The 27,832-nt window shown below is 59.4% G+C and overlaps 1 protein-coding gene across 5 annotated transcripts; it reads left to right on the top strand.

Annotated features, from left to right (window-relative positions):
* The first annotated feature begins 96 nt into the window (after positions 1 to 96).
* On the top strand, positions 97 to 27,832 carry ASPSCR1 (ASPSCR1 tether for SLC2A4, UBX domain containing). 5 transcript variants are annotated; one of them, XM_055408301.2, is made up of 16 exons: positions 97 to 215; positions 1,131 to 1,186; positions 4,127 to 4,241; positions 5,551 to 5,651; positions 11,183 to 11,240; positions 12,239 to 12,312; positions 12,660 to 13,095; positions 21,843 to 21,982; positions 22,195 to 22,276; positions 22,638 to 22,704; positions 23,129 to 23,191; positions 23,690 to 23,742; positions 27,052 to 27,103; positions 27,327 to 27,396; positions 27,479 to 27,654; positions 27,738 to 27,832. In XM_055408301.2, the coding sequence occupies exons 1-16, from the start codon at positions 114 to 116 to the stop codon at positions 27,749 to 27,751; spliced, it is 1,659 nt and encodes a 552-aa protein (XP_055264276.1). In that variant the 5' UTR covers positions 97 to 113; the 3' UTR covers positions 27,752 to 27,832. The 5 variants fall into 5 exon arrangements, 4 of the variants coding, with proteins under 4 accessions (XP_055264276.1, XP_055264274.1, XP_055264275.1 ...); XM_055408299.2 differs by having other exon boundaries at positions 21,777 to 21,982; XM_055408300.2 differs by lacking the exon at positions 97 to 215 and adding an exon at positions 400 to 681 and having other exon boundaries at positions 21,777 to 21,982.

Below are 27,832 nucleotides of genomic sequence, written 5' to 3'. Positions count from 1 at the left end.
GGAGGCGCGCTAGTCCCGCCCCATCCCAGGCCCCGCCCCCGAAGCCGCGAGGCTGTGCGTCCGGCTGTTGCGGATAAAGTTGTTTGACGCCGGGCGGGTCACGTGAGCGGAAGATGGCGGCCCCGGCAGGCGGCGGGGGCTCCGCGGTGTCGGTGCTGGCCCCGAATGGGCGGCGCCATACGGTGAAGGTGACGCCGAGCACCGTGCTGCTGCAGGTGCGGGCGGGCAGCGGGCGAGCGGAAGGCGGGGACGCGGCGGCGGGGACGCGGCAGCGGGGACGTGGCGCCGGCCGCTCCTGCGGTTGCTGCTAGGGCCGTGGGGGCGGGGCCGGGAGGGAACCTCGGGGCGGGGCCTGTTGCGGCCAATGAACGACCTCATGGCGCGGCGGGCCCGCCCTCTTCCGCGTTGGGCTCCGGGCGCGTGGGGATGGGGGCTGGCTGGCTTCCTTGAGGGGAGCTTGGTGTCGCGGGCCTCGCTACCCCCATCCGAGCCCGCGGCGCTTCGAGCTCAGCTCCGAGGGTCCCAGTCGCATGTCTCCACTCTAGGGTCACCCTCCGGCTCGGTGCACTGTGGCGGCGTGTGCTGAGTCACTTGCTGCCCTTAACCCGACAGCTGGCCCGTGTCGAACCTGTTATGTTGGAAATGCTTGTTGGGCCCTGTAGGGGCCGGCGCGAAAACACGGTGGGGAAGGGGACTGAGCCGATGAATGCAACTCAGTGTGTGCAGAGCATGATGAAAGAGGGGCTTCCGTCCAGTGGGGAACCCAAGACCTTTTTGAGCTGGCTCTCTTTGGAGTTTGAACATTATTCTCTGGTGGCGGAGGGGCGTCCCTGAGTGTGTAGGAAGATACCTGTGGTGGCCAGTTGTTGAGGGCCTGGTGTGGAAGGTCCCGCAGAACTGAGTTGACACAGCAGGCCCAGTGAGGAGGGAGTAAGCAGGATTTGCAGTTGAGGTGTGTGGAGCTGCTGAGTGGATGGTCCACCACTTGTATTATAGGCTTTGTCCTGCGGAGCCAACGGGCTCTGCAAGAGGTGGACTCTGTGCCCTCAGCTGCCTCAGTGGCACTTGCCTGCCCCTGCCTGGGGCAACCAGGCCTGACACAGTGGCTCACACCCTTATCTCACCCTTAGGTCCTGGAGGACACGTGCCGTCGGCAGGACTTCAACCCCAACGAGTACGACCTGAAGTGAGTTTTCTCTGGCCAGGCCATGGGCTCCAAATCCATAATCCACCTTTCACCCAGGGCCCTGCTGGGGCTTCAGCCCACATGGGTTTATTCTCTCACCCCCTGGAGGCCAGAAGCCCACACGATGGGATTGGTGGGGCTGCATCCCCTCCAGAGATCTGGGCGAGTACCCTGTCTTACCTCTTTCAGCTTTGGGGGACTCCAGGTGTTCCTGGGCTTGTGGTTGCCTCCCTCTTGTCTCTCCCTCTCTGATCCTTGTGTGTTTGTGTCTCTCCTCTTCTGTCTCTTATCAGGGCCTTGTCTCTGAATTTAGGGCCTAGCAGATAACCCAGGATGACCTCATCTCGAGATTCTTAATTACATCTGCAAAGGCCCTGTCTCTAAATAAGGTTACATTCATGAGTTCTGGGGGTTTGGCTATGGATATATCTTTTTAGGGGCCATCATTCCAACCACGGCAGAGGGCTTTGGGCCTTTGGTTGTGTAAGTTCCTGGTGGGGCTCTGAGGGCAAGAAGAGGTGATCATGGAGAAATGGGAAGAAACCTGCAAACTGTGGGTAGCTTCTGGTGGCCTCAGGCCCTGGAGCTGTGTGCACCAGTCTTCGTGTGCAGGCATTTTTCCAAAGAGAGGGCTTTTACCAGGTTCTGGGACCTAGGGCAGTGAAAGAGTCAAAACTCCACACGAGTGGGTATGGGTTTCTGTCGCATGTGGGGAGCTTCCTACCTTAGCAGCATATCCTTCACAGTATGGCTGTCCTCACATCAGGGGTAGACAGGAGCCCGAGGTGTGGGAGACTGCTCTGCTAGACCTGGCTCGCGCTGACTCTCACGTGGGGCTCTATAGAGGAGGTCTGAGCAGGCATGCCTCCGTATCATCCCAGATCCCTGCCTCCTGCCCAGCCATGGAGAATCCCAGGGCCTGTAATGGGCCTTCCCCTGGCATCCTGTCACAGAGCAATGTACTCTTTCTTTGCTCTCCCTGAACCTGCCTGAGCTTTCCATGTGGTGCCTGTTTGGACTCTTACAACATGTATTGATTTTTCTTTTGTTTTCTGTGTATCCACTGACTGTGTAATTTGTTTAAAAACTGCTGCTCCTGCCAAGGAAGGCAGCCTCTTGCCCACGTGCATGTGTGTACTTCATGAGGCCCCTTCCCCTCATCTTCAGGGCTCCGAGCGCCTCCCTTCTCGAGTTTTCCGTAGCTCTGCTGTCCTGTCTCGCACTTAACGTTGAAGTTGTGTGGCAATTTCTAAAGTGTTGAAGATGGGTATCAAAGTTCTTTCTTTCCTAGGTCTTCCAGATGCCCTTTGCATGTTCAGAAAACCACTGTTTCCAAAGGCATCTTGATCTTCGTGCTGCTGGGTGACCACTTTCTTGTGTATTCAGAGCTCATGTTCTCCTGCCAATGCTGGAGTTCCCCGACTCCCCCTAAACTTTCATTAGAAGTGGAGCTCACAGGCTGACTTCTGAGAGGCGTAAATAAGTTCTCTTATTCACTCTTTTGGTGATTCATCCTGGCCACTGTCTGTGTCTTATAAAATCATGGCCACGTGGCAGTACTGTTTTCTGTTATGGGCAAGAGCTTTCCTCACTCCCAAGTGATCTGCAGGGTTAATAGTGGTGATTCTCCTTTCCACAGCATTCATGGGAACGGAGAGGGTCAGGAGGAGAGGGCCCAGGGTCAGGCAGGCTCCAGGGCCACCTGGCTGCCACCCTCCCTGCCCTCACCCAGGTGAGACAGTGTCAAGGCCTCCAAGTCCCAAGCCCCTTTCTATCCCTCCTCTTGTCAGGTGTGGTATCTGACTCTCTCTCAGTCCACAGATGAGATGTGATCTGAGCTGGATATCAGGAGCTGTACAGTGTGGTCCTAGCACTGCCTTTGGGTGGCCTGGGTTACCTGTAGGTACTTCACATCTGGGTTTCCTGTTCATAAAGCAGGCTGATCACAACCATGGCCATGCTTCCCAGGAGGGCTGGCTGCCAGTGGAGACCAGCAGGTGTCTCGGAGGTCGCTGGATTCTCTACCTGTCCTCTTGGCTGTGGGTATTTCCCTCCTGACTCACCAGTTCTTTGCTCCCACCAGTTCCTTCCAGGAACCATCCCTCTTTGAATCCAGGAGCTCTGTGCATGAGGGTCAGAGGAGGCTGTGGGCCCACGTGGGCGTTTTCCTCATCTGTTGCAGGCTATAAGTTGCCAGGTCCCCAGCTCTAAAACATGCAGGACATGGACAGAGAGACGATGGGCCGCTCCAGGGTTGGAGGACCTGGCTTTGTGAGCCAGGCATCATGGTCTCAGCCCTTTATCCCCATATTCCAGCCGCTGTGAGGGCCTGGCTCTCCATAGGGACTTTAGGTCAGGTCATTCCATTGTGATTCTCTAAAACCTTTGCCTCTGTCACTGGTCTTTGGGGTTGTGGCCCTGCTTCCAAGGATGGCAGGAAGCAGGGGGGACGGGAGCAGGTCCTTTTGGCCGGTGGCCTGCAGTACAGGGGAGTGGCCGCAGTGGCTGGAGTGCTGCAGCTCCGGGCAGTAGCAACAGGGCTTTGTTCCATTAGAACTTTTCTGTGCAGAGCAAGGTGCGTGCCCTTCAGTCGTGCCCACATGTGCTTTCATCTTCTGAGTTTGTAGTTGGACTGATGACTGCTTCATGGTCTGAGGGAGCAGGCGCTTGCTTTGCCCCAGGGGTGACCTGTCTGTGTTCTCACTGTTCTTGCTCGAATTGTATCAACGCTCACTCTTTTTCCTTCAGAAGACCCGCTACTGGAGTCAGGGACCCACCCTGTCTTTGCAGGCTCTCAGGCCATCCCTCAGTTCTTGCAGCTTTGCCGCCAGGGACTGTGGAAGTGCTGGCCAGACATGGGTGTCTGCTCGTACTCTGCTCCTGGGAGTGCTGTGCTGTGTTCGGGTTGGGGGCAGCCTGAGGCTCTGGTCTGTTTTGCAGGTTTCAGAGGAATGTGCTTGACCTCTCTCTCCAGTGGCGATTTGCCAACCTGCCCAATAATGCGAAGCTGGAGATGGTGCCCATCTCCCGGAGCCGCGAGGGGCCCGAGAACATGGTAGGTGGCTCTCAGGGTGGCAGTGCGCCTCCCAGCTCTTCTGTTCAGACCACTTGGGCCGAGCAGATGGGGTGGGGTGCGTGAGCTGTGTATGCGAGGCACTCATCCCCATCCTCGGGTGATACTGGCTTCTCTCGGTCAGGCGACAGCCAATTTTCTATTCCCCAAACTGATGATTGGAAATGAGATTTTTCATTCTTTGTGCTGAGTGTGTTTTGGGGTGTGCTGCGCTGTGTCCATGTCGGCATGCTGGCAGCATTCACCATAGAATATTGCCAAGAACCTTAGAGCCGGCAGGACTCTCTGTGCGGCGTCCAGTGCAGCCTCAGTTCTGGGATGAGGACGCACAGGGTGAGGCACGGACTTTCTCTGACCGTGTGCAGCGAGAGCACAGCCCAAGGCTTCCGACCACAGCTCCCTGCCTCCTACCAAATCCATAACCTTTGCTTCCTAGGGATTTAGCAGATGGTAGTAGGATTACTGTGGACAGAGACAAGAATCATGGTGATAGCTGCCCTCTGGTGCTCAGGCAGGTCCTTTACGAATGGAAGTGCAAATCCTCCTAACACTGCAGGGAAGCAGTTTTCATCCCGGTTGAGAGACAAGGCTAGGGCCTCAGGAGTGTTAGTTCTCAGCCTAGAGCCCATCGGGAGTCAGGCGCCTGGGGCTGAGCCTGATAGATCTCTTTTTCCATTACAGTTGTGGTTCTCAGCCTTTGATGTGGAAGGAACCCTGACTTCCCTAGGGGATTCCTTGGGTGTGGCTGGAGACCCCCTCATGCTTTCCCACAGAGTGGTTTCTCCTTTGTCTTTTATTGGGGCTTAATGTAAATAATGGCAACCCTCTCCAGTACTCTTGCCTGGAGAATCCCTTGGACAGAGGAGCCTGGTGGGGTACAGTCCATGGGGTCGCAGATTGGACCTGACTGAGCGACTAACACACACAATGTAAATAAACGTGCCCTGGAGGAGCCCCTTGGCCAGAAGGGCAGGAGTCGCAGCGACCTAGAGAGTCACTGCACTGTGGCAATGGGCTGAGCAAGGTCCTCACCTGGGGACTTTGTGCTTTAGTGTGTCTGTCACTTGACAGAGGGACCAGAGAATTTATCCCCCTTGTGGGTTATAGACTTATGTCTCTGTTTTTGGAGATAATTGTTAAAAGCATCTCATAAAACAGCGTGCTCACTTATTTAAAAAAAATTCAGCAAACACAGTGCCCCTCCGCCTGTGCCCTGAGGACCAGACCTGGGCGGGGTCCAGCCAGGACAGTGCTCCTCTTCCTGACCTGGCTCTGACATCTCACCCCTCAGGTGCGCATTGCTCTGCAGTTAGACGATGGCTCTAGGTTGCAAGACACTTTCTGCTCAGGCCAGTCACTCTGGGAGCTTCTCTGCCACTTTGCCCAGATCAGGTAAGTGCTGATGAGCAGGTTCTGGGCTGTGCCTTCTTCCGCCGTGGGGATGTTGCCGCGGTCACTGGGGTTGATCCAGAGCCGCAAGCCGGAGCTGTGCTTCGGCCTCCACCAGCCGCTGTTGGTACCGCCTTCGGCCTACGCCAGTAGCTCATCTGTCTTCACTGGGTGTCGTGGTGTGATGGCCAGGCCTCGCCCTCCTGGAAGAGCTTGTGGGGGACCCAAGAGACCCCCTCCAGTGTGATGAGCATTGAATAGAAAAGTACGGTGCTGGGCTTCTCAGCTGACAAATGCTGCAGCTATAAAACTCCCTTGTCATGAGAATGGGTTGTATTTAAAGAAAACACTATAATGATAGTTGCCATGGGTCAGTTTGTATTTGGTGATTAATGGTTTAAACTTTGTTTCTGAAAGTATCAAAATGTTAGTCTTTTAAGTTCTGATTTTTCTTTATGGGGTGGAAGTCTTTGTCCACTTTTAAAGGTCTCCAGCAACAGAATGGAAGGGACCGTGGAAGGATATAGTGGTTGCTGTGTGGCCTTGGGCAAGTTGTTTGCCCTCTCTGGGCCTCCCAAGGGTTATATGATGATATGAGTTGATGTTTCTCAAGTGCCGAGAACTAGGTTTGTCTCTCTGGAATAGAGGACTCTGGGTGGGGTCCTCACGGTGACAGGGTGGGGAGGGTGAAAAAGGGAGGTGGGGGGAGGCCGCGGCAGGCGCTGGAGGAGGTGAGGTCCCAGATCCCCACAGACTCCACACTGCTGATGCTGGAGATGGTTCCCTGGGTAGGGTGGGGCTCTGCCTGCAATGTCCCAAGAACAGGGATAGGTGAGCGTGAGAATTCTGGAGGCTCCTAGTATTGGGGGCATGGGTGGCTCCTCAGATCACCACCTGGTTACTGACAGCCAGCTGTACCGTGGCCAGAGCCCCAGTGTAATTGGGAGCTCACAGCCAAGGAGCCCAGACATTTGTGTGAGCCTAACATGAGAGTCCAGTGCAAACAGGAAGGGACAGCAGCTGTCAGGACAGGCAAGAGCATTTGTTCCTTTTCTCGGAGCATGGAGAGGCTGTTGGAACTGGGGAGCTGGATGCCATTAAAAAGGAGGGTTCAGAAACAAGAACTCTCGGAAGCAGATCAGGAAGCCGCGGTAGAGGGTGCCGGGGTCAGCCACAGCTGTGGATCAGATGGCAAGATCCCAGACACACATGCCAGTGTGCTGCATGTCTGGGAGTGCCGGTGGACTAGGAGCCTGCTGTTCTGCTGAGGCACCTGAGGGTTAGCTGGTCTGGCTGATCTGCGGCTTGCCTGAGCGTATTCTTCCCCTGGTAGCAGACGCCTGAGGGCACATGGGGCCATGCAGGCGTGGGAGCAGACCTTGGACCTGGGGTGCACAATCGCCGCCCTGCCTCCTCCTGGGAGGAAACACAGAGCCAGCGGCCAGGCACAAGCCCAGAGGCCAGAGGACAGGGAGTCCGGACAGGCCAGCCTGCCAGCTCCCGCTGCCTCAACTCTAGAAAGAAAACAGAAGCACAGGAGGAAGCTGGTGGGAAGCGGTCCTGGAACCGAAGGGCATGCGTTTCCGAGTGACAGGCTGGCAGTGCCTGGGCCAATGGGGCCCCATCTGGCAGCATCACTGTGACTCGTCAGGCGCTGGGGATGCGGGGATGGTTCCGCACCCTCAGGGGGCTGGCGGGCTCAGGCTCAGGCTCTCCGTGGTAGCACCAGGATGGTGGCTGCGCGGTGCCTTCAGAGCACTGTAGGGGATGCATTTGTTCTAGAATTCTCTGTTTTGCTAGATAGTTCTAGGGATGAGGATGAAACAGAGCCATTTTTAGACACGCAAGGTCACGTGTGCCACGTGCACTCTCTGAGCAAACTGCTGACTGCTCCGCCCTGAGGGTCTACTCTGGAGGCAGAATTGCTGGACCTGTAGATGGGACATGCTGAGGCTTCATCTCCAGAAGCTCAGATCTGGGCCTTTGCTTGGAAGCTGGCATTAGCTCACTGTGAAGCAGGGTTCAGATGTGGGAGGGTGGGTGGCGGCTTTGGCCCCAAAGCCATGGCCAGTTGCCCAGTGAACTGGTGAGGTCATGCTGGGGCCACAAGAGGGCCCTGCTGACGGAGAGAGGGGCGGCCACCTGACAGGTCCAGTGTGGTGAGGGAGCTCCAGCTGGCTCATAGCAGCTCCCTCACTGGCTGGGTGGGTGGGCGGCTCTGGGAATTCCAAGTCTCCATGTGCCCAAGAGTGAGACAAGCAGGAAGTTGGTTTTTCTCACTTGACGCTTTGGGGAAGTGGTAAGCATTCCTGAGCGACTGGTGCCATGCATGGCCGGGAGCTGTGGGTGTGAGCTTGGCATCCCGGGTCCACTGTGGGTCGGGCGGTGGGTCCTCTGCTTGGGGATCACAGTGGACAGTGGCCCGGCCCTGATGGCAGCATCTGGAGCGTCAGACTGTCCATGGGATGTGCCATGTGGGCCACATGTGTGGGACAAGGAGGTAATTCAGAATTTTCTGGTAGCCACATCAAAGAAAAGTAAAAACAGGGGCAATTAATTTTAGGAATATAATTAACTTGACTCAGTATATCCAAAATATTATCCTCTGAACATGTAATCAACAGGAAAAAGGAGATATTTTACATTCTTTGTTGGTAGGAGGTCTTTGAAATTCGCCGTGTCTCACACTTGAAGCTGGCCTCCCTCTGGGCCGGCTGCTCTGTGTGTGCTCAGCACCCGTGTGGACTGGTAGCTGCTACGGAGGATGGCACTGGCTACATGTGGGCTGGCCCGTCCCCCTCTCTGCTTTGCAGGCGTCTGCAGCAGGGAGGCTCCAGGGCTGCCATGCAGGCTCGATTCTTCCCTGAAGCCCATTGCCCCTCGGCACCTGGCCTGATTTCGTGGCTGAGCCTGCTGCTCCATCTCAGCCATGTTCACCCTGTGGATAGTAATAGCAGGGATTCAGGAGTTCTTGGGAAAGACAGGCCGTCTGCCTGTTCTCTTGGGTTGTATGGTCCCCAAGGCACTGTGGGCTGCAGGGAAGGGCTGCCTGTGAGGTTAGGGACCAGCCGTGGTCACAGAGCCCAGACCCAGGGCCTTGTGGATGGTTAACACAAGGCATAGATGCTGGGCTGTTCATTCAGTGGTCTCAGGCGGGCCTCCTTCCCTGCCCCCAGCCTTGTTTGGAAAGGCCAGAGGCCGTTTTGCTCTCGAAACTTCCCGTTCTGCCTGCTCAGGGGAAGGGATCCCTGCGATCTGGCCAGTCCTCGTCCTTCTTGCTCCATCTGGCGCTAACCTCGTCTCTTTCTGGGCCGGTTGCTCAGTGTGGTGGGTTTGAGTCACCTGGCCCCTCAGGACATAGCCTCGCCCACCCTTGGGCCTTCTGGTGGCCTCAGGGGCTGATGAGCCTGCAGGCACAGCTCTGTTAGTTTGGGTTGGTTTCTGTCAGTTTTGGTTATTCTTGCCTGGGAGTGTTGTGGTGCCAGGCTTGTGTCAGAGGCACCTGAGTTTGTACCAGCCCCACTTGGTCAGGCCCAAACAGGTGACAAAAACAGAAGGGGCTCCAGATAAACTGCCTTGCCCCCATTCGCAGCATCACTTCCCTGGGAGCCCTGCCGGGAGCCCACGTCTGTAGGGTGGCACTCTCTGTGGTGGGTGGAAACAGCAGGACCTTGGCCTTGCCTGGCCGACCCTCTGGCCCCTGGCCCAGACCCAGGAGCAAGTGTGCTGGCTTTAGATGAAGCAAGATCCTCCCCAGCACCACCCCGTTTGGTCAGTGGCTCTGCCTGGACTGGGGGAGCTGAGGGCAGTTTCAGGGGCACAGGGGTCCCCGGGAGAGCCCTGCTAAGTTCCCTCTGAGAATGAGGATCTTCAGCGAGGCCTGTGGCAGGGAGTGGCGGCTTCGGCTAGCCAATGAACTGAAACCTCCTGGTCCGCTGTCATCGGCTGGACACGAGAACGCTGCTAATTGGCCAGAAAAGTCTGGAAGCGATCGTGGCCGCCACTCCCCTCAGTATGTTTATGGGCCTCCTCTCAGATCCCACACGCGGGAACCCGATCCCTCTGGAGGAGCCGACATCAAAGCCGGGCTGCTGTTTGATGTCCAGAGGCCTCTGAGGACGGCAGGCAGGCAGGCCGGCCTTCCCGGGTGCTGCTGTGCTCTCGTCCCTGTTTGTGATTTGCGGTTCCTGGGCTGCCCTCAGGTGCCGCAGGCGAGGATTTTGGAGGGGCGTGACCAGAGCCCCCAGGAGCAGAGAGGGCTCTGCTGGTCTTGCGATGGGCAGTCAGCCAGCTTTCTGAGCCCAGGCAGCTGCCATCTGTCTTGCCGTTGAAAGGAGCAGGACCCCCGTGTCTCCCCCTCCTTCTTCCTCTCTGGGCCTGGTATCTTGTTTGCTGGAGTATCTTCCCTCGCTCCTCCTCTGTTTTGGCGTCAGGATGAAGAGCGTGTGGGCCTGGCAAGGACTGACTCTCTGGCACTTTGGGGTCTTGTGTTTTCCTGAGGCCTGGCCCTGTAAAACGTGAAAGCAAACAAGAGAGATGGGAGAAAACATGCTGAACCCGCCCGGAAGACATGGGTCCCCTGTCACGGGTCTGGGGTGAGCCCAAGCAGTGTTCCAGTGTCCATACATTCACCAGCTCAGCACCTGTGTGATCCCATCCCAGCCACTGCTGTGTTTCAGCCCTGGCGCCCGGCTGGGGCTGAGCTGCATGGCCTAAGGGGGCTTCAGGTCTCCTGCCTCCTGCACATCACCCTTCCTGGAGGAGAGGGACAGGCCTGGGGCACTGCCGGTGGGTCTGGGATGGGCCTTTATTTGGGGGCTGGTTCTACGGTTATGTGTCAGGAAATGCAGAGATGAAAAAATGAACTTGAGTTGGTTGTCACAGGCCTGCCACCAGCAGTTTAACCATCCAAAGCCAGGGCTTGGCCACTGTGTGCTTATAACCTCGATGGCCATCGAGGTATAGGCTGGTGCAAGTGGTGTGGACTGTCCTGAGAGTGTGTGCCCGACTGTGCACCTACATGCCCTCCATCCTCCAGCGTGCCCAGCTATGCTTCCTTAGGGCCCTTCCCTCCCATCTTGGGGTCTGCTTTACAGGGGAGGGGCATTGGTGGCCGGGCCTGTTGCCCGCCTCTCTGTTAGTCCCGGGGTCACCCCACTCTCCTTGGAGTCCATGTGATAGATCCATGCCAAGTGATCCTGGTGTTTCTGGTGGCAGCAGCCTGCTCAGGGGACAGGTTCAGATAAAAGCTCAGATCACAGTCCCCCAGGACTTGTCATCACCGACCATGGGGACAGTTGCCAGAGATGTGAGGCACATCCGGGAGGTGACTGGTGCTGCCTGTCCCCCTGTTCTGTGTCCTCTCTTTGCTCTGAGCCTGGAGGCCAGGGGTGCTCTGACTCCGCCAGGCTAATGGCCAGCTGTGGGGCGGCTAGGGTGGGCGGGCCCCCATGCACTGGCCAGGGTGCCGTCTTGAGGGCAGAAGTGTCCCCGGGCAAGGACCGCCTTTGATGCTTTCTTCCCTCTCCTCACAGGGAGTGTCTGGAGCCGCCGTGTGAGGCCAGCCCGGTCTGCGTGTACATGAGGGATGAGGTAGGTGAGCTGTGGACCCGCCCGCCTGGCCTGCACCCCGCCGCCCACTCCTAGCTGCCACACAGGCCCAGCCCCACTTTCCAATCTGGAAAATTCACTCCCTCAGACCTGCTTTCAAAGCAGTGACGGGCAGACTTGGGCCCTGAAAGCATGATGTGTTTCATGGAAAAAAGGCAGGACGCCGGCTCCGCTGGAACCGACCGCGGGCCGCCCGGGCTGCTCCCAAACCTCCCTCAGAGCCCTGTTTGTTTTCTCAGCTTCTCTCAAAGCCCAAGAGTCACAAAAGTGGTTTCATTTTAATAAATATTTGCTTTGCTCCATGTTTTGATCTTTTTCAAAACCGAGTGTGGCGTGGTGCAGGCTTGGCCTGGCACCGAGGCTCTGCCTGTCCCCGCCCGCCCGCCCGTGACGGGGGACCCTCCTGGCGCTCAGTGCCCTGGCTCACAGGGGCTTTTTGTTTCAACCCTGGCCAAGTGCCCTTTCCTGGCCTGGGGTGGCCACTGTCCCCGAGGGGCCCCTGGTATGGATGGGCCACACCCACCTGTTTATCCCGCTTGAGGTTCCTGACCCAGGGCTCAGCAGGGCGAGGGTTCCAGGGCTATGAGTGGGAGGGACCTGAGGGGAGACGACATCTCCTGCAGGAGAGAGACCACTGGGCCTTGGGCACGTGAGCCTGGATTGAGGCCATCATGGTCAGTCCCGGCCCTCAGGGGGTTCGCCAGCTGGCCAGACGTGGCTAACCCAGGCCTAAGCCCTGCCCACCCAGACCTCAGATGGGGTGGGGTTGGGAAGACAGACATGGATGAGCAGACAAATGCTCAGGTGTAGATTGGGGTGCAGGGGCTGGACCCAGGCCTTTTGGGTGCTGGGGCTGGCAGGGCGACCCCACAGTGCTGGTGACACAGTGCCCAGGCTGGGGGAGGCAGCATGCGGTGGGCTCAGTGGGTGGGGAGCCTCATCGGCATGGGGTCAGCAGGATGTCCTGTCCTACCTCACAGGTGACCGGCAGAGCCGCCTTGCAGAGCACAACGCTGCAGTCGCTGGGCCTTACTGGGGGCAGTGCTATCATCAGGTGGGCTGTGTCTCTGAGTCTGGTCTAGAAAACGGGGGTCTTACAGGAAAGACAGCAGGAAACAGGGGGAAGCCCAGACCCTCGCCGGTGGCTTCTCCCGCCCGCAGCCTGGGGAGCTGGGCACCCTAGGGTGCAGCGTCAGGTCGGGGATCTGCCCTTGGCAGGATTGGCATGGTGACTCCATGCATGTTCCTTCCCCCAGGAGGTGAGGTGGGTCAGGAAGGGCTGTCTGGTGCTTTCGGGGCACTGGGTTCAGTTTGGTAGTCATCAGAGGCTAGGGGGCGGCACCGTGAGACCCAGGGCTCCACGTGTGGAGTTTCACTTGTTTTCTGGGCTTCTCCACTCAGGTTTTCCATGAAGCGATGTGACTCTGCCAGCAAGCAGGAGCCTGGGGCCTCCTGGGGCAAAAGCCCAGGAAGCCCGACTCCCTCCATGTCGGCTGACCAGGCAGCCAGCAGCCCTCTGCTCCCGCTGAATTCGGCGGGGCTCAGCCAGGGCGATGTGAGCCGTCAGGATGAGGCAGTGAGCCCGGGCGCCAGCCGCGTGGACGGCCTAGGCCCGAAACCAGCGGATGCTCAGGCGAAGCAGATCTCAAAGGAAACCCCACCTGCCCCTTTTGTTCCTTTCTCTGGTGGGGGACAGCGACTGGGGGGCCCCTCCGGGTCTGCGAGGCCTCTGATGTCATCTTCAGCCAAACTGCCAAAGTCCTTCTCCAGTCCTGCAGGCCCCTCCAAGCCGAAGAAGTCGAGGCCTGGCCAAGAGCCCCAGCTGGAGCCAGAGCCGGTAAGGGGTGAGCTGGGCTGGGCACTGGGGTCCTTTTTCCTGACAGCACCTGACCTCATGGCGGGTCAGCCTAGGGTACAGCAGGGTCACTTGGGTACGTTTTCATCTTCTCAGGGAAGTGATGTTTTGGTTTTGTTTTGCTTGAAATTACCTTTCTTGAGGCACCATTTTAGATGTACTGTTGATGGGTTTTGACAAACCTGTGTGTCCCTGTGGCCACGTCACAGTTGACACAGCCATCCTTCCCAGAGCTGGTACCTTGCCTTCTGCTGGGCTGGTGGGTTTGACTGGCGTTGATGTGAAGCTGGTTTGGCCTTGATTGTGCCACGCCACCTTTACTCCTGAGCCAGGCGTTCCCCAGCTTACCCGTTGTGTCCCATCGCTGGCCAGAAGAGGGTGAGTTTGCTCACTCTCCACAAACGTTGTGGTCTTGTGGTCGGGCCTTGGACACCTCTCCTGGACACTTCTGGGAAGTTCCTGGTGGACACCTGAGCTGCGGCTGGGAGGAGGGTGCACGGCCCTCTCTGAGCTTGAATGGAAGGGCCCAGGCTCTGGGTTGCTTCCGTGACGCCATTTTCCTGTCTGATCAACTCTGTGAGGTATTGGGTTGGCCCAAAAGCTCATTTGGGTTTTTCTGTAAGATATTATGGAAAAACCAGAACAAACTTTTTGGCCAGCCCAGTACAGCTTACTGCATAGACACCTGCCATCAGGGCAGCGTGGGGCTTTTGTAGATGCTGAGGCTGTCTGTGGGCACCTTTGAGCTGTCGTGAGTCTCACACGCTCCCCTGCAGTGAAGCCCGCTCCCATCTTTTACCCTGACCACACACAGACATGCACAGTGGCCAGGACCCTGCATCTTGGATCATGCTGAGCAAGGGGACCCGCAGGTGGCCAACGCCTCTGCAGAAGTCAGGCATGTGGCCAGTGTCTCCCTCCCTGCTGTCTGATGGTGCCAGCCCCCAAGGCCATCTCTGGTCTTCTGTAGGTCAGGCCAGCCCTGCCCTGGTCAGTTGCAGCCTTGGCAGAGCTCCTAAGAGGGAGGACAGGCGTGGCTTCTGTTGGATCAGGTGCTTGAGTTGGATGCCGATGCAGGACTTTCCCCTCACAGTGCCTCTGGGACTTTGTCCAGTAGGGCTTTCGTGAGTCATAGGGCAAAGCTCCCATGGGCTTATGTCCCTCTGTGTGACTTGTTCCCTCAGCAGTGCTCACAGACCCTGTTTTCAGGAATGGCATGTTGTAGATTTCTCAGTGTCTTGGGTTCCTGGGCACCAAGGAATGTCTTGCCCTGGGACTGTCCTGGGCACCCTGCCTCCTGGGCTTGGCCCCTAAGGAGGCTCTGTGCATTCATCCAGAGTCCAGCTTAGGCCTCTGGTTTGTGGCTGGAGAGGGTCTTTCCTAATGGAGACCTTATGGTGGTGCCAACCTGGGTTGGCAGCCTGGGCGGCAGGTTCTCACCTCTGGAGCCCTTGAGGTTGCACAGGTGCATGTGGACATTGTCTGAGACACTGCTGCACCTTCCGAGCGGGGCCCCCAGGTTCTCCACCCTCCTCTCCCCTTCCTTCCAGAAAGAGTGACTCCATGAGCCCACACTCCACTCAGGGTCCACTTGAGGTTTTATGCGATGAGAAGGATGTCGCTGCCAAAAGAAACTGTTCTTTACAAATCACCTTTCCAGGTGATGGAGAACCATTGCAGGATTCCCTGCCTGGACTGGGAGCTTCTGGAGTGAGGGTGGTGAGGCTCCACCTGGACGGTGGGATGCTCACCTGCTTTCCTGGTTCCAGCAGTTTCTCAGTGTCAGTTGGAGTCTGGAAATAACGTTAGTTTTATCTTTTTCCTTGAAGTCCTTCTCTCATTTTTTTGCTTGTTGTATAGCAGTGATTGGGTTTCTGGTGTCTGTTGAATAGCAAATTTAGTGAGCATTCTTGTCTTAACCTTGATCTTACAGGGAGTAGTTTTAGTTTATCTGTGAAGGATGCTGAAGACAATGAAAAGTCTTTATCAGATCAAAGGTTTCTACTTCTAATTCTCAGAATTTTTCTGTATCATAAATGTGGTTATTTTATGAACTGCTTTTCCCGAATTGAGGTAACTCCACACCTTGTGTCTCCTTCAGTTCATTTGCATGATGTGGTGTTAGGTAGATTTCTCCCGTCAAGCTATCCTTGCATTCCAGGGCACACTTTGAGTGATGTGTTTACCTACTCTGTTAGTTGCAATTGCACTGATGTGTTAGTGCTGGAGCCTGCCTGCACCCTGTCTCTTCTAGAGCCCCCTCCTCACTCTTGCTCCAGGTCACACACCAGAGGATGGTGGAAAGGTAGGGGCACCTGTGCCTGTGTGTTGTGGGGAGGTGGGGCAGCTCGGCTACGAACAGAGCCTGAGTCCCTGCGGAGGAACAGGCATCAGAGACCTCCTGCTCCCCGAACCACCCTTCATGTGTTCTTGCTGAAATGGACGGTGGTGGGAGAGGGGTGTTGGGGGTGGGGTGGGGACTGAGCCAGTCCCAAAGCCCCATGAATGTCCATTCTAGGGAGTTAGTGGTGGCACCCTGGCCTTTCATGGACCCCACTGGCTTCTACACTGATGTTTGGGCTGCATTAAATAATAGCATGAAGCCCCCAGTCTCATCACCTGGGCCCAGAATCAGTGGTTGAATGCAGAGCCTTGTGGTTGGAATGAACCAGGGCCGGGGGCCTGACTCCCTTCAGGCCTGCCCTTTGGGGAAGGGGTCCCTGAGTTTGGGGGCTGGAAAGCTAGAACTGGGGCTGGCTGTCTCCTCCTCCCAATCTAAAACCTGTGACTCTCTGCCTCTCTTGGGAACCCGCTGACATCCATGGCTGTGTGGGGAGTGGCTTGGGCTGGTGCTGGCCTGGTAGTGGTTGCTGTCAGGCGCAGGTTCCCAGTGCATCCCCGAGTGCTGACCCCAGGGGCCCCAGGAAGGAGGGGTCCCGGGGAGGGTCCGCCTGGCCGCCAGCAGTGCGTGTCTTTGATCTGGGAGCCCCAGCAGCTGGTTGATTGTGGAGTGTCCCCCGCCCGCCCGCCTGCCTCGCGCCTCTTGTCACACTGACAGCCGCGCACCCGGAGGCCCGGCTGGCCACATGGTGTCTGCTTTGTGTCCCCTCGAGTCCTGGGGGAGGGGAGAAGGGAACAAAACAGAACTTTTGGGGGAACTTCAAAGGTACATTTTAGTAATCAAGAAGAGTTTCCAAGTTTCCCATTAATGTTTTGCCTGTGTGTGGTTTTGGATTTGAATGAAGAGTCAGAAGAGACAGGATGAAATACAGGCAGGTCCTCGGCTGAGGCCCAGGATGGTTTACAGACCCGGGCGGCTCCTGCCTTTGATGTCAGAACATTAATTATTAGAAGGTAGTTTTACTGGCCGTCAGAACCGGGTGCGGGGAGAGGTTGGGGCTGCCCGGCGGCCCCTGGCCTGTCCTTTGAAGTCCTTCCGCTGGCCCGGGAGGCTGCCCCGCAGCTCTTTGTGCTGCTGGGCCGTGCTCCCAGCAGGCGTCCCCCCACGCAGCTGGCACAGGGGTTCGTGATCAAAGGCCCCAACCCCCTAGGCAGGGCTGGCTGACCACGGTCTCCCCTGCCTACCCCCCACCCTCCAGGGGGTGGTCTTTTCCCCTGGAGACGTGGCCCCGCGGATTTGCTCCTCACCTTGCACCCACACCTTGGGGCAGGCGTCAGCTTCACCTCTGGCTGTCCCCGGTTACTGGAAAGTTTAGAACACACCGGACTGGGGGGACCCTGGCCAGGACCTAGGGGCTGGGGTGGGCCAGGAGCAGCGCCCCTTGCTGGCTTGCCACCCTCCTTCTCTTGGTCTGGGGTGTCTGTCCATGACAGCCCCCCAAGAGCACAGCTCACTGTTGCCTGTGTGTGAACCCAGGGTTGGGTTTGAGCTGTCCCTGACCTGCTGGTGACTGTGGATACCCGCGGGCACCAGCCTTGGCCTTAATTGGGATGTCCTCTGAGGGTTTTCGGCAGATGGGTCAGCCACTTTGAAGGCCCCAGCTGAGTCTCAAGGCGGTTTCTAAAGCCTGGTGACCGGCAGGTGCCCTCCAGCTGTCCCTGTGCTGTGTCAACTGTGATTGGACTCGGGGGAGAGACAGATGCCCAGCCTGTGGAGCCATGATGGAGAACAGGCGGGCAGGGCACCCTGGCCACTGGCGCATCTTTTGGTACCCAGAGCTGCCCACAGGGCCAGGAGGCCTGGTTGGCGGGCCCCCATCCTGATTGGGCCCCAGGGGCTCCCTGTGTGGGATTGCTCCTGTCCGCTGTGTGTGTCCACCCCTGGGCCTGCTGGTCTGGAACACGCATCTTCCCCTGTGGATGAGGAGAGCCACCCCATGCCCTGCGTCTGCTTATTTCAGTCCTTTGGGGGTCATGCCCTGCGTGCACAGAGAGATGCTGGCTTCAAACTGCCTGTGTCACTGTTGCAGCCCAGCGTTTCTCTTTTAAAGATCTGCTCTGGTTTTTCCTGCTTGGAAGGCGGGCAGAGTGTGTGGACCTCGGCCCCGGGCTGGGGCAGACCTGGCTTCTGCCTGTGTCACGGCGGACCCAGCGGGTGAGGGGCTCAGGTTCAGTGCGGCCTCGCCAGTCAGGCCTGGCCTCGTGTTGGCACGATGCACACTCCGGAGGGCAGCCGGCTCTGAGAGTGACGGAGGCTTGGCCCATGTCCCTCCCGCATAGTGATTCATTTCAGCTCCAAGCCTCAAGGGGAAACGCTTCACATTCCCTGTTACCAAAAACCATTGTCAGAGGACAGTCTGGGCAAGAGGGAGGCGGGGTGGGGGGGGGGCAGGAGGGACACAAGAGCCCTCACAGGGAAGCTGGAAAATCTGGGATTGAGGTCACCTCCAAATAGTTTTTGCATTTTTTCTCCCTGTGTCATCACGTCCTGGAAAATTACCGTCAAGAAAATGAAACCTCAGCGGGCAGTGAGGCCGCTTCTGACACGAAGGGACCCTACTGTGCCCAAGTGGGTCCTCAGCCACTCATGCGGCGGCCACTGGAGCATGTCCACCAGCTGTCGGGGGACGCCATGGGCCCAGATCTTGGCCTGGTGCCCTATCCCCTCCAGGCCCAGCCCCTGGCTATGCCTGTGACCTTACTGACCTGGAGTGGTGCGGACGGTGGGCGGTGCCCTCACTTCCTCCCCTTGGGTCTCCCACAAAGGATCTGTCCCACTGTGGTGGTGGTTCTTTCTAAAGGCGCTGGTGGCCATCCACAGCTGGTGGCTGGTTCCCAAGTCCCCATGACCGAGTGGCCCAGGTGTCAGTCCAGTGTCTTTCCAACCTCAGGCCGTTGCTTGGGGCCTCCTGTGAACGTCACCCACAGAGGGTGCTCCTGTCACCCCACCTCCAGAGGGTCTCATCCCTCCCCAGGTGCAATCTGTTCCCCTCGCCAGTTTCATCCAGTTCGCAGACCCCCTGACTCATCCACTGTTTCCATCTACCTTCCTCCTTTCTGGTTTTCTGGGTGTTGTCTTCTCTGTACTAACTTTGGTGGAGGCTGGGACAGGGGAATCTTTGCCAGGGTCACGTGTTTGCAGGAAATGAGGGACCCCTGCGGGGTGTTTCACCTGCAGGGTTGGGTCCCTTAAGGCAGACACCGCTGTGCCTCCCCTCAGAATGGTGCCTGTTTGCTCATCTATCATGGGCAGGCATATAGACCCCCCAGCTCACAACTCCATGGACTCGGGCCCCAGGCCCTGGCTGCCGCCTCATCATTCTACTCATCTTCTCGCTGACAGATGCCCACAGCGTTGAGGCCATCAGGGGAGAGACCAGCTCCTCTGGCATTCCAGGGGTTAAGGGGTGGGGGAATCAGAGCCAGTCTCTGCCCTGAATACTGACAGCCTTCAGGAGCTGGACTCTGAGCCAATGATGGAAAACTTGCAGTTTTGCCAGGATGACCCAGGGCTGGTGACATTGGGTTCTTGGTGGAGGCGCATCCTCCAAACGGCTCCCGCAGGCTCTTGAAGAGTAGACCTGGAGTTCTTGGCTCCAGTGAAGACAAGCTGTCAGGTGTGCTGAGAAGGTTCCAGGCCTGCCACCCCACAGAGGGGGTTTCATCTTAGAGCACCATCCCAGAATCGGGGGCTCTGGCCCTCGACCAGCGCACAGGAACTCAGTCTCCATGGTGAGGGCACCAAGGCCCTCTGACAGTGGCCATTGTGTGCCTTTCTTTTTCCTCCTCTAATGGTGTCTCATCCTAGATCTCTAGTCTCTTTCCAAAAACATCTCCATAAATCCATCTAGGATAGGAGCTGTGTGCGTAATAACTGCCCATGACCAAGGAACGGCGGGTGAAGGAACAGCAGATGAGGGCCAGATTGCCGGCAGAGCATCCGAAGTGAGCGGAGGCCAAGGCTTGGCCTCCCCCGGTGCCATGTCTACCAGACTTCCTCCCATGTGGAGCTGTCAGGTCCTCTTCTCCTTTTCTGGACTCTCTCCTCTTTGGAGTGGAAATATCTCCATTGGGCAGGCTGTGTGGAGGTGTTTGAAGCCCCTTGGCTTCTCCCTTGGTAGGACAGGGTGATGGGTCCTACCAACCAGCCATGGAAATCCACTCTTCTCTTGGGACAGGGCTCTCCTAGGGCCGGATCAGGGCAGCAGCTCTGGGACTTGGGTGGTTTGGGCTCTGATGGGTGGCATCAGACCCCTGGCTCCTCTGCCCAGGAGCAGGGAGTTTCCCGAAGGTGCAGATGATGAGGGCAAGTCAGAGTCATCTCGAGGTGGCTCTCTCCCGGCCCTCTGGCTCCCATGTGGGACCCTGGCTCCAGGCTGCTGTTGGACAGACGGACGGGCTTCTGGAGCAGAGCTGAGGCGTGCGTGGGAGGAGGGGCATGAATTGAGGGTAGATCCAACACAGAGAGATTTTTGTCAGTTTACTGTCTGACTGAAGGTCAGTGGCCCCTGAGCAGCATGAAGCCAAAGGCTGATGTCGCCTACGTCCTTGTTCTGGAAGTTGTGGGAGGGCTGTGGAAAGTGCTAGTGGCCTGCGGCCCTCCAGGTCATCCCTGGGCTGTGCACTGGAAGTGCCCAGGATGAGGAGGCCAGAGTGGCCCCACGCTCTCAGGGTCAGGCTTCACCAATGTGTCCCCCGGAGATCAGGGGCACTTCTGGATGGTCAGGCTCAGCTCCAGGCCACAGACCACAAGTCACCTGATGGCTGGATTCTCAGGGCGACTCACTCGTGTGCCCACACAGGGCCCTCTGAGGGCGGGACTGGGGCAGGGTGGCCCCAGAGCCTGCTCGTTGGCCTGTGGGCTCTGTGCTCGCGCGCCCAGGGGCCTGGCACTCATGGACACTGCGGTGCCCATCCATGTCTGCCCTCACCCTCCCCCAGGAGCCCAGGCGAGTGCTCGGCCCTTCTGGAATGCAGGCGCCGTGGCTGTGGGGGGCAGCCTGGCGCCTGGCATCTTGTTATAAAAAGCTTGGCGTGGACTGCCTGTGGGCTGCAGGAGGGTTGTGGCTTTGAGGGGGCAACCCCCAGGGGCCTCGGTCAGCCACCTACTGACCCCACTGCCCAGGCCTCACCCAGTCTTTCCCGGCCACCCTGCCATCAGTGCCCTAAGATCAGAGGGGCTTCCTGGCGAGAGCCCACCGCCCTTTGTTACGAGGTGTGACGCAGCTGTGCACCCAGGAATGGCAGAGACCTGCCAGCCTGAGCAGTCAGGGCCTCGGGGGTGGCTGGGGGAGCAGCCGTGGGCCACCTGGCAGGTGCACTGGCCAGCCCCAGGATGGTGAGTCTGACCTTTAGAGCCAGCGGGGCAGCGTCAGGCCAGAGTACAGGAAGGGACGATAAGAGAAGCCTGCCAAGCCCGGCGCTGGGTGTCAAAGGCAGAGGGTGGGATTCCTGTGCAAGGCTGGGGCGTGGAGGAGAGAGCAGGCAGAAGCAGGAGGCGAGAGAGGCCTCACCCCAGACGTTTGTGCACCCTCCCGTGCAAGGGAGGGCAGGACCTGGCGTGGGCCCCGCGGGACACCCCTGTCTGGCCGGGCTGCGTAGGCAGCCTCAGCACCGCGGAGGTGTCTTCCCCCGTCGTCAGCTGGGCTACACCCGGAGGCACTGCAAGCACACCGAGCCCTGCCTTGTAATTTCCGTCGCCGTCGGCTGCCAATTAGGAGAGAGGCTATCCCTTCCTGTGTCCCCACGGTGGGCAGAGGGCAGGGCTGACTGCTCCCCCAGGGAGGGGAGGTGGGGTTAGTCTCGCCACGGGGCCAGCGGCAGGCAGGTTTTTGCCAAACCTCTAATTTAGGGGCTGTTGCTTGTCCTGCCCCTCCCATGGAATCCCTGACGTGGCCCTGACCAGGGTACTACTCCCCAGTTTTATTCCCCACTTTGGGAGACTGTGATAGCATGTGGCTTCCTGGGGCTCGTGGGGATCCCCCGTGAAGACAACGCAAACAGACATGCTGCCGTTCGTTCCCTGTCCAAGTCCCCCCAGTAGTCAGGGTGCCCTCTGACCTGGCTGCGCTGAGACCCTCGGGCCCTGTGCCCTGTTGGTGAGGGTCTCGGCATCATTATTGCTGAGCGGCTGGGCCTGGGGGGAGGGGCCCTGGTCCTAGACAGGCTCGGGTGCCCCATGCCCCACCCTGGAGCCCTGGCCACAGGCTGACAGGTGGGGCTGGCAGCACATGGCTCAGCCAGGGTCTGCATGGCTACCCCAGCCCCTCCAGGTGGGGAGCCTGGGCCCCTCCTGGGTCCTGCATCAGCTGAGCTCTCTGCCTGACCAGCCGGTGGACCGAGACCCTGTGGTGTGCCACCCTGACCTGGAGGTGCTGCTCCAGGCCTGGCCTGCGGAGCTGCCTGACGAGTTCTTCGAGGTGACCGTGGACGACGTCAGAAGACGCCTGGCCCAGCTCAAGAGTGAGCGGTGGGTGTGCCCTGGCCCCTTCTGAGACACCGATGCGCTCAGCAGCACCTCGGAGGGTGTGGGGGCCCAGGCAGTTGGCGCTTAGTCCTGTCTGGCCCTGTGAAGGGGAGCAGCTCATGGAGCCTGAGGGAGAAGCCGAGTCTAGCCGCTGAGGGCTTCCACTCCGGCTGGGGAGACCTGGGACCTTCACCACTGCCCGCCCCCCTCCCCAGGAAGCGCCTAGAAGAAGCGCCCTTGGTGACCAAGGCCTTCAGGGAGGCTCAGATGAAGGAGAAGCTGCAGCGCTACCCTAAGGTACCCGGGGGGCAGGGTGCAATCTCCACACGGCTCTGCGCTGGGGCCTCCTGCAGTTCCCGCAGCCCACAGGTCACTGGCCATGGTCTCCTGTACTTCAGCCCAGGCCGGCATGGCTGCGGTTTGTTAATGAACCGGTCAGCCCCGTTTTAAGATGAAAAATGTCACTGTGTTTTCACAAGTGCACGTGGGTACTTGTCTGGTCCTTGCGTCTAGCCATGGCCAGGAGTTTCAGGGGACAGCCAAGGTGAGGGGGTGCTGGCCCATTGTGGGGGAGGCCTGGCCATTGTGGGCCCAGGGGTACGGCTGCCTGTGTTGGGCTCCAGCTGTCCTACTGACTAACCGGCTTGTCCTGTCCTAGGTGGTCTTGAGGGTCCTGTTTCCTGACCGCTACATCCTTCAGGGCTTCTTCCGCCCCAGCGAGACTGGTGAGCAGCCCCGTCTGGGTGGCCAGGAGGGCGGGAGGCCCCACGAGCCCCTCCAGGCTCCTTCTGTCTGGGCTCTGGGGCAGGCAGTGGGTACAGGACTGGGGGCTGGGTCTCGCCAGAGTCCCGGCAGAGCAGCTGGGCAGTGCCTCTGGGGCTGGGTGCCTTCCATGCACCCACCTGTTCTGGGCATTGGTGGGACAGAGGGGCACCCAGAGAAGGTGGGCTCCCCTACACCCAGTACCAGGGTCTCTGGCCTGGGACTGCAGCTCACCTGGAAGAAAGACAGCCATACCGTCAGTTCTGAGTGGGGTCCTCGGTGACCTGGGGGGAGTGGTCTGCACAGGGGTTGGACCTGGCTCGTCCCATTGCAGAGGGGACATGGCCCTGGAGTGGGGTGCCTGCTTACCCACTCTTCCTCCTGCAGTGGGGGATTTGCGGGACTTCGTGAGGAGCCACCTGGGCAACCCTGAGCTGCCGTTCTACCTGTGTAAGTGCTTCCTTGGGACCTCCTTTCAACCACCCCGACCCCTGTCAGTTGGGGCTTGAAGTAGCTTTTCCCACAGAAGCAGCAGCGTGGGGCTGGCGGGTCGGGGAGGGAGGGTGACCATGGCTCTGCTCTGTACTCCTGGGCCCTCTGCTGCCCACCTGCCCTGGGGAATGTGGGGGCTGGGGAAGGGGGTGTCAGGGAGAGCTGTTTGCTGCCTTTGGAGAATATCTGGGGGTTGAGGGGTCAGGTGTTCCCCTGCGGGTGAGTCTGCCCCCAGCCCTCTCCCCAGCTTCTGGCTGGGTTTTTGCAACAGCAGAGAGACGGACAGGGAGATGTGAGCTGAGGAGGCTGCTTCAGAAATCCTTCGGCTCACTCTCAAGCCTGTTCTGGGTGCGGGGTTGGGGGTGTAGGGGCAAGCATGGGCAAAAAGGTGGGGGTGGTGATGGGCGGAGGGTAGGGGCAGGGCACTTCCTGGTGCAGACAACCACCTCTCTGCAGTCATCGCTCCTCCAAAAACCATCCTGGATGACCACACGCTGACCCTCTTTCAGGTACCATCTGGGGCTGGCCTGGGAGGGACAGTTGCCAGGGAGGGCGGGTGAGGCCACAGTCAGAGGTATGATGAGGCCTTGTAGAGGGGTGAACTTGCACCAGGGCACCTCTGAAGGCAGTCTTGGAGCTTTCCAGTCTCTTGTGCCTCCTGCTTCAGTGGGGATGGGCTTGCTTAGCTGGCTGCCACCGGCTTGAGCTAGGACTGCCCCTGGATCTGGGTGAGAAGGGGCTGGCACGTAGGGCTGCTCGGGGAGCCCCTGAAGGACCAAGGGTCAGAGGCCTCTGTTCAGGTGGCCAGCCGCCCAGGAGGCCCCTGGGGTGCCAACTGCTGGGCAAGTTTGGCTGCAGACTAGAGGGGCTGCTGCCAGGCCTGCTGCCCTGCCCCTGCCTGTCCCCTGGATCCTGTGGCCTCTGCTGGGAATGCCACGGCAGGCCCTCCACGGGCACTGGGGGCCCCCAGAGCTCCCAGGGTGAGGAGTGTTGATCCGGTGCCCCGCTGGGCTGCAGTCCAGGGCCAGAAGGAATGTCCTGTCCCTTCACCCCAGGAGAGCAGCCCGGGGCCTCCCCAGCCCTCTGGCCTAATGGTTTCCTCTTAAAGTCTCTTCAGATATTTTAATTAGTAACAGAGGCTGGCCTTTGTTAAATGGCCAGCAGGCCCTGCAGAGGTCTGAGTTGGGGCAAGGGGATCTGCTTTCTGCCTGGGGCTGCCACCATCTTGGGGGGATGGGGCCAGACCAGCAGAGAGACTGGAAGCCCACCAAGGAAAGGAGTCGAGGTTGGTGGGAGCAGGGTGCTTCCCCGCATCCCCACTCCCCCTTCTGCAGCACCCCCCTGGAGCCTCAGAGGCACTGGGCCTCCTCCTTCTATCCCTACCCGCCCTGCCTCCACCCCCCCCACCCCCTGGCCAACTCTCCCTCTTTGGCCAGCCTGTTGATAAACATTGAATTTGGAAGATGCTTTGGGATGGAGAGGGGCCAGCGTCCAGCACCCCCCCCTCCAATTAGGAACCCTGGGGTGCTGCCTGTCCCGCCGACTCGGCCTGATTCCTGCTGACACTCTGCCCCCTGCTACTAGCAGCCGTCTCCTTTCATCCGTCAGCTCGCCCTGGAGCCGTGGGGCCTCCGCTCGGGGTGGCGTCCCTGCCCGCCCGCGATCAGAGAGCTGGCAGGGCTCGGGGAAGGAAGCCTTCCTCCCTCCCGTGGGTGAGCGGGCGCGGAAGCTGCCGGCTTTCATGTCCCTGGCAGGGCCGCATGCTGGCTGCCGGCTGCCCTGGAGGCTGCCCCGGGGCCAGTCCTGCGCCCCAGGAAGTGACAGCTCAGGGTGGGTGTGGGGGCTGGAAGCCTAGCTGCCTGTTTTGACCGCGGGGCCAGGAGAGTGACTGTTGGGCGAGATGGATGAGGTTGAGGATGTGGACACAGAGGTCCCCAACTGCCCATGTCATACCTATTTCCTGGGCCCAAGCCCCCTTTGTGCTGGTGCAGCCCCGAGCCTCAGGGACCTCCCTTTGCTCCTGTCTCAGCCCCCCTGCTCTGCCTCACCCAGAGCCCCAGCATCAAACCTCACCCCTCGGTGATGCCCTTAGAGGGCCCTGAAGACCACCGCCATCTGTGAACTTTGTCAGCCTGAGCAGAGGGCTGCACCTCCCTCCTGGAGCTGTGCTGGTCCTCTACTTTCTCCTCATCCCTTTCTCCAGTGGGGTCGTCCCCTGGGACACAAGCTGGCGGGTAGGGGGCTTCCAGCAGGTGCAGAGGGCAGGCAGGGAGGCCAGGTTCTGGAAGAGCTGCCTCGAGGGGCCCAGAGGGGTCCTTCAAGGCTTTAAGCTCTGCAGCCCCTAGACAGCCCCACTGGGATGATCCTACCAGTGCCTAGTGGGTTGGCCAGGTCAGGGGCTGGCCTCACTGGGCCACCTGAGAAAGGTTGAGGCACTGTCCTACCTCTTTCCAGCCCCTCCAGATTCCGGTGCCTCCAGGGCCAGGGGGCAGCCCCCAAACACCCTCCAGGCCACCCCTCCGCAGCAGGCTATGATCCCAGGCCTCAGAGTGTTCATGGCCCTTCTCTGTCCCTCTGCTTTGCCTGCAATCCCAGCGTTCCTGGTCTTTGAAGCTTCCTTCTATTAATACTCCCCACCCAATTCCAAGAGCTCAGAGCTGAGAGGATACACTCAGCTGGCAGCTGCAGCCCTTCCGCCGAGGGCTGAGGACACAGGGATGTGGGTGGTGGCCTTGCTGCTCCTCAGGCCAGCTCTGGGGGTTGCAGTCACCGTCTTCCTCGGATGCAGAGGCGGGAGTGGAGGCAGGTGATGATGCTGGGGGGCTCTGGGATCCTCTCCTACAGCCCTGATTTTGCACCATAGTCTGGCCTCCTGCCTGGGAGGCCTCCAGGGATATTTCAGGGGCCCATGTGATGTGTCCTGTGCAGGTGGGGCCAGTCCTTGAGCAGAAATCTTGTGCCACCACCCCCACAGACAGGATGCCAGGAAGAATGTGGGGATCCCCCTGCCCTGCAGGAGGGGCTTCACGCTCGCTAGCACTGGCTTTGCCTCACAAGGTGGCCCAGTGCCGAGTCAGGAAACCCTTATGTGGGCTTTCAGGTCAAGGCAGTAGGCCTGGGGGCACCTCTGAGCCCAGGCTCTCAAAGCAACTTGGCTCCAAGAGGCCCCCTGCCCACTTCCCCATGCCTGGGCCCCACTGGAGAGCCCTGCACAGGGCACTCCCGGCTCCATCCAGCTGTTCCCAGGGGAACTGGGCTCACGTGTCAGCCCCTGCAGAGCCACCCCTCCATTCTTCAGGCAGCAGAGGTCAGGGGGACTGGTGGGGGCCACCTTGTGCCCCATGCCCCCATCCCCATCCGTGCACTTGTGTTCATCTGCATCTCCTCTGACCTCTTGATGTCCTGTAGTCTCTGCTGAGGGTGGGGGTGGCCACAGCCTTCATAATATTAAGCGTTGACCCTGGGACCTGGGCAGGAAGGGGAGGTAGTTAAAAATGCCAGAGCACGCACACCACAAGAGCTTCCTGTTCAGCTGGTGCTTGGGGCTGGGCCCTGGCAGGACCCTGTGGTTTGATGCCCTGGCCTGGCTCGCACTGGGGTTGGTGCCAGAGGAGGAACAGGTGAAGCTGGGCAGGAGGCGGCGTGATGGGAGGGGCCTGGTCAGGCTGTAGCCCTCCTCAGTGGAGCCCTGGGTCGCACAGATGCGGTGCCCGTGAGGCCGGCACGGAAGTGGGCCGCAGCCCTCCCTGCTCCTCCCTGCCATCCTGTGCCCCACGGTGCCCACTTGGTCCCTGAGCTCCCCTCTGCCCTCCCTGCAGGCGAACCTCTTCCCTGCTGCCCTTGTGCACTTTGGACCTGAGGAGCCAACAGGTGGGTAGGGTCCCCCTCTGCCCACCAGCACTGGCCAGCCCTGGGGCCCACATTCCAGCTCCTTAGATGCCCCAGAGCAGAGGACTTCGGGTCTGGGAGGGAGGCCTGTGGCCTCGATACCCCCATACCCTACTACTACCCAGGGCACACCCTCCCAGAGCAAAGCAGCGGTAGGCAGGTAGGGTCCCCTTTGTGGCCTGAGGGTACACTGGGCCTCCTGCAGGCATCTACCTGGAGCCCAGGCTGCTGGAACACACTGTCTCCCCGTCTGCAGCTGACGTGCTTGTGGCCAGGTGAGTGTTCGCAGAGGGTGGGGGAGCCCATTGGCGCAGTGCCTGCCATCCAGCACCTCGGCCTTTGTGTCTTTGTTTACAGGTGTATGTCCAGGGCTGCGGGAACCCCACCCCCACCGCCAGCCCCTGACCCTGCACCCCTTGAGTTGGAGCCAGCTGCTGAGGAAGGGGCAGTGGGGCCCCCTGAGCCCAGCCGGGGGATAGCCCAGCCTATGAGGAGGGATCTGGGCAAAGTGCCCAAGTGGTTGAAGCTGCCAGGTACCCTGGGGTCTGGCTGGGCAGGGAGGGGCTGTGGGCAGGAGCCCAGGGCCCCGAGATCACCCTGTGTGTTTGCCTTGCAGCCGGGAAGAGGTGAGAGCCGCCAGAGGTGCCCACTCTGCCAGCCACAGGACCCCTGCCCACCCTGAGCGGGAATAAAGACGCGAGCCTCTCTTGA

Source organism: Moschus berezovskii, chromosome 20 (genome assembly GCF_049115385.1).
Source record: "Moschus berezovskii isolate FMDL1 chromosome 20, NW_MosBer_1.0, whole genome shotgun sequence".
NCBI lineage: Eukaryota > Metazoa > Chordata > Mammalia > Artiodactyla > Moschidae > Moschus > Moschus berezovskii.
Note: the sequence above shows the minus strand (reverse complement) of the source record. Positions and strands in the feature narration are given on the sequence as shown.

Excerpts from the sequence above, each read along its gene's own strand:
- ASPSCR1 (XM_055408299.2), top strand. The coding sequence starts at position 114 with ATGGCGGCCCCGGCAGGCGGCGGGGGCTCCGCGGTGTCGGTGCTGGCC. Across the intron at positions 5,652-11,182 it reads TGCCACTTTGCCCAGATCAG|GGAGTGTCTGGAGCCGCCGT; the intron begins GTAAGTGCTGAT and ends CTCTCCTCACAG. Across the intron at positions 23,192-23,689 it reads TGAGCTGCCGTTCTACCTGT|TCATCGCTCCTCCAAAAACC; the intron begins GTAAGTGCTTCC and ends ACCTCTCTGCAG.